Source organism: Beta vulgaris, chromosome 8 (genome assembly GCF_026745355.1).
Source record: "Beta vulgaris subsp. vulgaris cultivar EL10 chromosome 8, EL10.2, whole genome shotgun sequence".
In the NCBI taxonomy this organism is placed as follows: domain Eukaryota; kingdom Viridiplantae; phylum Streptophyta; class Magnoliopsida; order Caryophyllales; family Amaranthaceae; genus Beta; species Beta vulgaris.
Window position 1 is genome coordinate 2,420,999 of NC_079209.1, and position 11,417 is coordinate 2,432,415.

General features: G+C 34.2%; 1 protein-coding gene across 1 annotated transcript; it reads right to left on the reverse strand.

The window, feature by feature from the left end:
• Positions 1-545: 545 nt before the first annotated feature.
• LOC104900601 (triacylglycerol lipase OBL1) lies at positions 546-11,160 on the reverse strand. Its single transcript, XM_010688067.4, has 5 exons — positions 10,631-11,160; positions 3,507-3,700; positions 3,358-3,391; positions 1,469-2,091; positions 546-880 (listed from the first exon to the last, which is right to left on the reverse strand). The coding sequence occupies exons 1-5, from the start codon at positions 10,947-10,949 to the stop codon at positions 608-610; spliced, it is 1,443 nt and encodes a 480-aa protein (XP_010686369.2). The 5' UTR covers positions 10,950-11,160; the 3' UTR covers positions 546-607.
• Positions 11,161-11,417: the final 257 nt, after the last annotated feature.

Consider the following 11,417-nt stretch of genomic DNA (forward strand, 5'->3'; position numbering starts at 1 on the left):
GAGAATTTTTTTTTTCTACTTCCAACAAAACCGCTACTTGAAGTAGCGGTTTACTGAATTTTTTTTTTATAAACCGCTACTTCAAGTAGCGGTTTATTATGATAAATGCTACTCTTGCAACAAAGCCGTCGGTGATTTCAGCAACTGTTGTTTGTCATTACCGACGGCTTTCAGCCGTCGTTGATACGTATTTTCTTGTAGTATTATCCCCAACTCCAGAATTTTGCCCAGGTAAACCGCTACTCACAGTAGCGGTTTATATTTATAAACTGCTACTTGAGATAGTGGTTTATGTGTATAAACCGCTACTTAGAGTAGCGGTTTATTATAAATATAAACCGCTACTCAGAGTAGCGGTTTACCTGGGCAAAAACAAAAAAAAAACTAGTTTCTCGCGCGCCGTCCTACGTGGACGGTACGCAGGGAATTTTTTTTATTTTTGGGCATATTTTGGGAATTAAAACCTACTTTTGCATTATTCAAGGAAAAAATTCCTAAAACTGATACACAAAGAAGAAAAAAAAAAAGAAAAGCTGAAAAACTGCTCAACAACTAAAAGAGACTAAGAAAACAATAAAATATATGAGAAAATATCATACATGAGTAATCAATTAATTTTTTTGTTATGATAATCAAGAGGCAAAGACATCCTACCCAACCGAGTTAAGTTACCATAATCTTGTGGACCATGAGCCGAAAGACCTGGAATTACCAGTCCCATTACTCGATGTAATCGTTCACACCATCCTTCTTTGTAATCTGGACCCCATCTTATATATGGAAGTGTAAAACCTCTAAATAGCTCCCATACTGCATTCATATACTTGGGTATCATCCATATCAATGAGAAGTAGTTCTTATTGGGCTCCTCTTCCAGTTCCTACATTAATTTGTACGAAACATTTTTTGTTAAAAGTGTTGTGTTGTAGAAATTCATAAGAGAATTGAAGAGAAGAGAATATAAGAAGTGGAAAACTAATATTCATTCCTCATAGAACATACATAAAGAAGAAGTTGTATGTAACTAGACAAACTTATCACTTACTACAGAATAGGAAAAACAATCTCATGATCATATTTAGTAGACAACCATATTGACTGACTAAGTACTCTAACACAAGAATCCTAAGCAAATAACACATGCTTCTAAACAATGATAACTAACCAACCACTATTTGAAGCAATATTCCAATAGTTATATGTTTAATTCATATGCTCAATTATTCATAATAGTTAAAAATGTTTAGAATGATTGTATTATAAATTTAAAATATCACTATCAAAATGTTTATCACAATGTTTAGAACAATTATACCAAATTAATAACTTAGTTGCTTTCTTTTATGCCGGTTGATTAATTTGATTGTCTATGTAATTTCTTATTGATAAATGTATTCAGAAATATATTAGTATAAATGCATTCGAGAAAAGTAACTAAATAAACGTAGATAAAGTACAAAAGGTTTACCTTTCCCTGGTAACAACTATCGTAGTAGAGACAAGGTCCAAAATGTTTGAACAAGAGTGTCTTGTCATCATAAGGAAGTCGAGGGACCATATCATTGCAATATACATACCTACAATATTTCACATTGTATTCCTTCAAGTTTTTCTTCATAAACTCCCCAAATTCCTCATCTCCAACCCTTGGTTGTCCAAATGTATAAACTCCCTCCAATCTATCAAGCAATTCTTTCTCTGCATGTAATTTCAACACACTAGCAAATAAAATTGCTAATGCACCTCCCATACTATGTCCTGTCAATACAAATTTTGCATTCTTGTTTTCTTGAAAAATGTTTCTTAGAACTTGTCTAATTGTGTAATATGCAAATTGTGGTTTTCCTTGGCCCATTTCAATCTCTTTGGGCCATCCAACACCATTTTTACTATTTTGGAGGCCCAATGCCTTCATGAATCCACCATGAACTTTTCCTACATTATTCAGCCCATACCAAGAGATATCAATGTCTGCACACCAATCATCAGTATCAAAAGGTTTTGTACCTCTGAATGCCACCACGATTAAGTCTTTTTCCTTGCTTATGTTACGCAACATAAATGCATGTGTGGAGTTGTTGGCTTGAAAATCTACAACATACGTCAAAACCATTATTATTTCATTAGTGGTCTCATGCATGTCAATATGTCATTATATATGATTGAAGAACTCTATTCGTTTAATTTTTAACTACTCCCTCCGTCCCAAATTGTAGTTCTCATTTCCCTTTTTTCATGGTAATTTATGCAAGTAGAATCTAGGAGGGATAGTAAAGATTTTTTGTTTATTTAAATAAATGTTGTATGGGAACATATGATTTTAAGAGAGAAAATGGAGAATAATTGGTAAAAGAGCATTAATTATAACATTTTGGTTGAATAAACAAAGGAAAAAAAACAAAATTCAAGAAGCAAATAAATGATGGGACACAGTTTTCCTAGACAAATTATGAAAAAATGTGGAACCAAAAATGAAAATGGAAACTATACTTTGGGACATCCAAAATGGAAATGGAAACTATATTTTTGGGACAGAGGGAGTAGCTAAAAATGATATAAATAGGTATATTGTAATTCACATAATTTAATAATCCACCCATTTTCTTTTGTTGTTGCTATTTGAAATCGGAGAAGAAACCAATGCAACTCAAATTATGGGCAAGGTTCCACTATTTTTTAAAAAAAAAAATTAAGGATAAAGATTTTTGCCCTTTCGAGTTATTCTTTGTCACACAACCAATGATACAAAAAATCTGAGTAAAAGAGTAAAGTAATTACAAACTAGTGTGAATATATTTATTGCTCTTTGAGTTATGTTAGACAACCAATTATACAAAAGTTTGAGGGGTAAAAAGGTAAAAAATGATTACTAAATTGTGTTAACACATTTATTGTAACATAAAACTAATGAAAATTTAATTCATAAATTATATTATTTATAAAAAAAGATTCAAAATAGGAATAGCATATTGAAAAATTTTCCAATATGGAATACAGGAACAACAAAAAACGAAAGGAGTATATAACTAGACAAACTAACTATTTGCTCCATATAAGATTCGACCACGTTAGCTCAAAGATAAGACTATAAAGTTCTGATCGACGAACTAGATAACATTAGATGCTACTATTTTGACATAAAAATGTTAATAATTTGGTGTGTCGTCCGGAACTAATAACTAGTTGAAATATATGAAAAGGGAGTATCTCCAATCATAGGAATCCAATCAATTAGCATTAGTAGCTCGGTTCACTATAATTTTTGGTGGGACTCACTAGAACTTAGAGTTTATAGTATGAGCCACTATTTTGGTTTAAAGAGGCCATTACATTATAAAATGCAAACTCAATGCTTACCATTTCGAAAGTTGGAGGTTTCTAACAGCTTCATCTGTTACAATGAAGAAATATAATGTCAATATCTCTTATTCCTACCTTTTAATCAATGCCAATATCCACTACCCCAAAATGAACAGGAAAAGAACAAAGAAAATATGTTTTTTTACCTTCCAATGATCTTCAACAATAGTTTTGATGCAGGCTGAATTTTCATAGGATAACTTAGAAGCCATCCAAGATAATGAGGCCTCATAATTGGTATGTCCCGGTTGAATGTTTGGGTCCAAATCAACTCTCCTATCAAGAAGTCCTATCATTGATCTATATGTCTTGCTTGACTCGTCTGGCATAAGCACATTTCCTATCCATTTTCATATATTGATTCCATCAATAAAGCTAATTATATTTAATTTGCTAAGTGTACATGATTAGATGAGAGTTATCAAATGAAAATTTCTTTACATCACATATCATTATTTGATTTTCATTTCTTCAAAAAATAATTTTATTAACATAGTTTTGTTGTTGTGTCTTATTAGTAGTACTCCCTTCGTTCTGTGAAATTCTACTCACTTTTCATTTTAATCTGTTATATGAAGTTCTATTCACTTTACTTTATTCCTCATTTGACAAAAAATATACAATAATTTAATCATCTTTGGTCCATATTCTCTCTCTTTTATGCTTTCTATCTCCCTTATACTCAATAATATAAACCCACACTTTCTCTCCTCACTAAAAATAAGTAAGGAAATCAAATGGACCCACTTTTTATACACTTTCTCCAATTTGCCTTAAAATCTGTATCTACAATAAATGAGTAAAACTTCATAAATCAGAGGGAGTTCCAATATAATTATAAAGAAAGAAATATTTCTAAAAAGCTAGTTTGAGCGTATCATATGTGGGTTAAGAAGGAAAAAAAGGAGAGAAATGTGAAATCTACTTCTAGTCACCCAAATAAAATTTATGAATTTAAATAAGAGAAATAAGAGGGAGCAAAGTGTAAAAGGAAGGCATAGTATAGTTGTAAAACCAGGCAGGCCAAGTGTTTTAATATTTTTCTATTGTCAGCTGTGTATATTTTATCTAGTATCAACCTAGGACAATGTGTCTCTATTATGATCATGTGACAATGGAATATGATACTTAGATGCCCTAGGTTTGTGCATTGGTGCAACAACCTTTTTGGGAGCAATATAAAAGATGTGATTGTAGGTTATAATAGTTAAGATGGAATGAATGAAAGCAAATCAATGGCAGCTGTCATCACCATATCTTGAGTTGCAAGTCTTCATGGTATCACAACCAAAGTTTCGATCTTTATTTTCTTTACATTAAAAAACTCAATCTTTCTATCTTTGCTAAATACTAGTAATCCGGAATGCTTGTGTAATTTTGTTCTATTACTTACTATAGTAGTAGTAATTATCGTCACTCATTGATACTTATATAAAGTAGTAAAGATTGAGTCTTTCCTAGACTTAGCAGCTATTACAACAAATGAGTGGCACAAAGATAGAAGTAACCATTGCAGTATTATATCTGCATCCCTCAGAGGGATCAAGTTCTGTACAAGTTGAAAAGCTTGAGGGTGCAAGGAATTACAATTTTTGGAAAAGGTCTTTTGAGATATGTCTAGCTTCAAAGAAAAAGCTAAGTTTATCACAGGGGGAGTAAAGAAAGAAAAAAATGATGAAGTGAAGGCTGAAGCTTGGGAAACATGTAATAGCATGGTTATTATTTCTCGGCTTCTAGCGTCTGTAACTGAGCTTATCAAGAAATCATTCATGTTTCTTAATAGTGCTGCTGAAATATGGAAGCTACTGGAGACAAGGTTCTCGGTTGCTAATGGTGCAAGGAAGTACAAACTCAGCAAAGTTGTGTACGAAGTTAAGCAGCATGGCAGGTTAAAAACTAATTATTACACTTAAGTTAGAAGTTTGTGGGAAGAGTTGGAAGCTTTGAATGACTATCCCACCATAACTCAAATGAACCCTAATGTGAGAGCTACATAGATGTTGTATACAGAGAAGAAGAACAAAAACTCTTCAGTTCCTTAATGGATTGGATGAACATTTTGGGCAGCACAGAAGCCACATTTTGATGATGACCCTACTGTCATCAATGGACACTGCTTGTAGTATGGTGCAACAAAAAGAGTCTCAGAGATAGAAACCAATTAAAAAAGAACATGAAGCATTTGTCCTATTTGGAAGAAAGACAGATCTCACTTGTATAAATTGTGGGAAAACGAGTCATTTAGCTGAGAAATGTTGGGCTTGTAAGGCATGTGGAAATATAGGTTACACTTATGGTAAGCGTTAGAGTGTGGTTGGAGTTCTTACAAGGAATCCTAAAGCATTCAAGGATGCAAAAGGGAAAGGAAGAGATAATTTCAGCAGAGGAGGATTTGTGAAGGATCACAACAAATATACATCAAAGTGGAGCAGAAATAAGCAGGAGGGAATAGTGAATATGGCTGTAAATGCATGTAGTCAAGATGAAGGAAGCTAAGGAAGTGGAATCACTGCTCATAAACTTGAGCAGCTTATGAAACTCCTTCCATTACCTTCAAAGCAAGAAGAAAGTGATGATGACATGGAGGTAAATTTTGTAGAAATGGCTAAGTGCAATCTTGCTCAATCTGTGAAAGAGAAATGGATAATAGACTCAGGTACTACACACCATATGACATCTTGTAAGGATGTTCTTGTGAATCAAAAGAAAATTTCACATCAAGTTAGGATCAACCTACCAACAGGGAACACATCTAATGTGACTTACCGTGGAGATGTGATGCTTGCAAATGAGCTTCTTCTCAACAATGTGATGCTTGTTCCGATCCAGCCTTCAAACACAACCTCATCTCAGTAGAAAAGCTCACACAATAACAAGGTTGTCAGGTGTCTTTTATGCCTGAGTACTGCATCATTCAGGAAAGTGTGCATGAGCAAGTGAGAGGGTTTGGAAAGGCTGTAAAAGGAGTATATTATTTGGTGAATGAAAATTTGGATCTGATTCTAAAATACCTGAGTGAGTATGTGAAGCAATGGAGAAATGAGAATGAGACTACAAAAGTTGCTGCAAGTAGTGAATTGCTAATACCCACATCAGTTGGAAGAAGCACCAAGTGAACCACACAACACTATGGCATCATAAGCTTGGCCATGCTGCCATAAGCAGATACCAGGCCTGACAGGGATTGAAAAAGGAAAAGAAGAAGAGTGCCTCACCTGTATAATAGCCAAGTTCACCGCCATGCCCATCATTATTCAAGAAGAGTGAATCAAGAGCATCTGGTGCCTTTGACGTGACTCATATGGACAATTGGGGTCCATATAGAGTGTCAACAAGACAAGGGCACAAATACTTTCTCATAATACTGGATGACGACCACACCAGAGTTGTATGGGTATATCTCATGAAGAGTATAAATGAAGCTTTCAAGGCTATTGTAAAATTCATCAAGTTGGCCATCACTCGGTACAACAAGAAAGTGAAGAGAAGATCAGAACTGACAATGCCATTGGATATGATGATAGACTCTGTAAACATCTCTTTCAGTCTTTGGGAATCATTCATGAGACAGCCTGTGTAGACAAACCTCAACTGAATGGCAGAGTGGAGACAAAGCTTAGGAATCTTCTTGAAATGACTCGAGTTATCTGGGTTCAAAGTGGCCTCCTAGTGCAATACTAGGGTGAGTGCGTTATGACAGTTGTGCACATCACAAACTACTCCCCACTCCTATATAATAGCCAAGTTCACCGCCATGCCCATCATTATTCAAGAAGAGTGAATCAAGAGCATCTGGTGCCTTTGACTTGACTCATATGGACAATTGGGGTCCATATAGAGTGTCAACAAGACAAGGGCACAAATACTTTCTCATAATACTGGATGACGACCACACCAGGGTTGTATGGGTATATCTCATGAAGAGTATAAATGAAGTTTTCAAGGCTATTGCAAAATTCATGAGACAGCCTGTGTAGACAAACCTCAACTGAATGGCAGAGTGGAGACAAAGCTTAGGAATCTTCTTGAAATGACTCGAGTTATCTGGGTTCAAAGTGGCCTCCTAGTGCAATACTAGGGTGAGTGCGTTATGACAGTTGTGCACATCACAAACTACTCCCCACTCCTATATAATAGCCAAGTTCACCGCCATGCCCATCATTATTCAAGAAGAGTGAATCAAGAGCATCTGGTGCCTTTGACTTGACTCATATGGACAATTGGGGTCCATATAGAGTGTCAACAAGACAAGGGCACAAATACTTTCTCATAATACTGGATGACGACCACACCAGGGTTGTATGGGTATATCTCATGAAGAGTATAAATGAAGCTTTCAAGGCTATTGCAAAATTCATCAAGTTGGCCATCACTCGGTACAACAAGAAAGTGAAGAGAAGATCAGAACTGACAATGCCATTGGATATGATGATAGACTCTGTAAACATCTCTTTCAGTCTTTGGGAATCATTCATGAGACAGCCTGTGTAGACAAACCTCAACTGAATGGCAGAGTGGAGACAAAGCTTAGGAATCTTCTTGAAATGACTCGAGTTATCTGGGTTCAAAGTGGCCTCCTAGTGCAATACTAGGGTGAGTGCGTTATGACAGTTGTGCACATCACAAACTACTCCCCACTCCTATGCTCAACAATGATACTCCATATGAGGTATTGCATTCTATTAACCCTAAATATTCAGAGTTGAAAGCTTTTGGTTGATTGTCTAGTCATTGCTAGGAATCCTACTAGGGATCATGACAAGTTTAATCCTGGCCTAGAGGTCTACCATGTGTATTCATATGGTATCCTAAAAAATAAAGATAATAAACTATTAAATTTGCCTAATAACACTATGTTTGTGAGTAGGGACACAAAATTCTATGAGCATATATATCCCTATCAAGTATTCAACTCAAATGCAGCCAAGCAAACACCCCTTCAACTAAATGTTGATGACTTTGAGCCTAGTGGTTTTTGAGCCCCCTCAAATCAATACTCCACCTCCTGGCAACACTTCACCTCCTCAAACACATCTTGCTATCACTTCCACTCACTCAATTACCCCAGCACCACTTGTGATTAAACATTCTAGCAGAGAGCACATGCTACCAAGCTGGCTCTCTAACTATCATACAAACTTGCCCTCTCTCTCTCAACACCAGTCTGTGAAAGTAAACACTGTCATAGATGCTACCACCTCTGCTATTTTTGCTTGTGTCCTGAGTCAAGTTACCACTCTTAAAGAATCAACCTCCTTCAAACAAGCTAGATCTCAAGTTCAATGGGTTAATGCTATGAATGATGAGTTAAATGCCCTTGAACTAAAGCATACATGGACCGTTATTGATCTCCCCCCCACAAAAAAAAATCCTATAGGCTGCAAATGGTTGTAGAAAACTAAATATAACCTAGATAATTCAATAGAGGTACAAAGCTAGGTTAGTGGTACTGGGATATAAACAAAGGTATGGAATAGATCAGGAAAAGATCCTTTGTCCAGTAGCAAAAATGGTTACTGTCAGGTACTTCCTTGCAGTTGCATCTATCAAGTGGTGGATTGTACATCAGATAGATGACAAGAATGCATTCCTTCATGGGGATTTGCATGAAACTGGTGGCTACCAAGACATGGGTCATAGATTAACTGCGACTAATGACAATGATCCTTTGGTGAAAGATTCTACAAAAGTTTGTAAACTTCTTAAGTCTCTATATGGCTTAAAACAGATCAGAGGCTTTATCTATATAATTATAAGAGTTTATTATGTTTTATTTTGAAACATTAAACATTGAAAATTTCAATAGATTGGTGGTTAAGCTCTCACATTTTATCTCAAAGGTTATTTAAGTTCGATTCCTAGTAGCTACATATTGTTATTATTTTTTAATTAGGTCATAAATATTTATATTAGAAGTTTGAGTACAGTGTTACAGCTCACATGGCATCATTCCTTTGGTAGAAACGCCTTTTATATATTTGTATAGATAGATGTAGTAGTGCCTCACATGACGCAAAGTAGGATAACATTTCACTTAGTCTAATAAAAAGAATTATAAATTTAATTATATGTAATGACCCAGACCATTACCGGACCAACAATTAATTTTATTTGCAGAAGGTGACTGGTTCTCAATTGACTTTATGCGTTTATGCGCACACACTATAGAATCACAATAAGCAACAAAACACATGGACTATGTAGAAAAAGAAATGCATCTTGCGTTACGATTGCAATAACTGAGTAGCATATACACACACATAAGAATATAAGACATGCAAATAAATGGTTACATGGAATCCTTACATGTAAAATTGAGTGCCAATAAATAGAATAATATGGATACTTTTTCTATGTCATCAAAAAAAAATTGAGTATACATATTATCGAAAATATAAAAAAAAAAAAATTGAAGATGAACTAATCTACTGTTTATATGTAGCAAGTTCATGATCCTCCAAAAGATGTGAATATGAAGTTATGAACATTCTTGCACACACAACATTTGTGTATAAAGCTCATTTTAATTATCATTTTACGATATAAACACCCATATTAAAAATTTATTCAAGAAATTCTTGATTTATCATTATGATGGATTAGGTGATCTGCAAATTTTACATATCAATAACTCTCGACAAATTCAAAAAGATTTTATATAATTCTCCAAAATCCTCAAAATATTCATCTATATATAAATTTCAAAATCACACCATAATTTACATGTAAACCTTGTAGTTACAAAAGTTATTGTTGTCATGTTGCAACCATGGGATGCATTTTGAGTAGAAAGCAAATAGTCAACCAAACTAATTAGGGAAGGTTTAGAGTTCCTCTAATTTTCATCTCCATCTTGAAAGGAACTTAATATTAGACTTGAGGATTTAACCTTTGAACAATTATGTTTGTGTGAAAATGTAAGGAGTGATAGCCTCCTAGCTACTTAACTATGTCTATATGTAAAACAATTATGGTAATCTAATTTCTGGTCCCGTTAACCAAAAACAATACATTTAACTCTGAATCAAAGTCACAAATATTTTACCATGTTTAGTAATTTACATGAAACAAATAAAAAGTCACATATTATCTTATCGAGCATATTTCGATGTGTTATTCATTACTCATATGCAATTAAAAATATAAATAATCTCCTCTTAAAAGAATGATATTGATGGTCGAAAATATACATTATAAATTTTGTAAAAGCAAATAGATAAGATAAATTAAAATAAATAAAAAGAATTAAGGAGGGGAGAATATTACAAACCTTTCATGAGATTTAACAGCAACTTGACTGTCCCACCATTGTTTGTGATTAGATTTATCCAAGCTTCGATTAAGTAGCCAATATGTCTCATTGGTGTCTTCATGCTTCGGAACAACTTCAGCAAAAGAGCAGAAATAAAGACGAGCCATCGATAGTTGAAATTTCTTAATTCTTCTCCAAATTCTGAAGGGCTAACTATCAATTTCCTTCTATCATTACGACATAAAAGTCGAAGAAGATCACAATAATTTGCTTCTCCTGTCTTCAATACTAGGTAATCCTTGCAAATTAAGCTTTCTGGAGAGCAATCGTTAGACATGACTTAGAAGTAAAATATGAAAGAAAAATGATGGACATGTGTTTTAATGGATGAGGTTGGTCCATGTCTCAAATACTCCGGTTATTATATAGAGTTTGTCTTGTAAGAGACCGCCTACTTTTAAATTAAAACTAGGTGATAGTAAGCTTAATATTAAAAAGAGAATTAGCCTAATAATGACTAGTCTTACATGCACGCAATGCGTGCGATAGCTTGTGAATTAGAAAATAAAATTAATTGGGTAGAAAAACCATCTTTACATTTTGTTTTCTAAAAAAACTGATGTTTACTTTTTTTTTGGTGAAAAGAGGAATTAAATTACTTAGTTAAAACGTTACATACCACTTTGATCCATACGAGCCACAGCCGGCCCTGAATTACATTCTACATGATATAAATCCATACAATAACTAGGGGGATAGGGGAAAAACCTAGTTACATTGTTACAACCATATAGATCATCATCCC

Bases quoted from the DNA above. Each gene is read 5' to 3' on its own strand.
- LOC104900601 (XM_010688067.4), bottom strand. From the start codon at position 10,949: ATGTCTAACGATTGCTCTCCAGAAAGCTTAATTTGCAAGGATTACCTA. The intron at 3,701-10,630 runs GTTTGTAATATT...GAAAATGGATAG, and splicing joins GCTGTTAAATCTCATGAAAG to GAAATGTGCTTATGCCAGAC. The intron at 881-1,468 runs GTAAACCTTTTG...AAATTAATGTAG, and splicing joins ATAGTTGTTACCAGGGAAAG to GAACTGGAAGAGGAGCCCAA.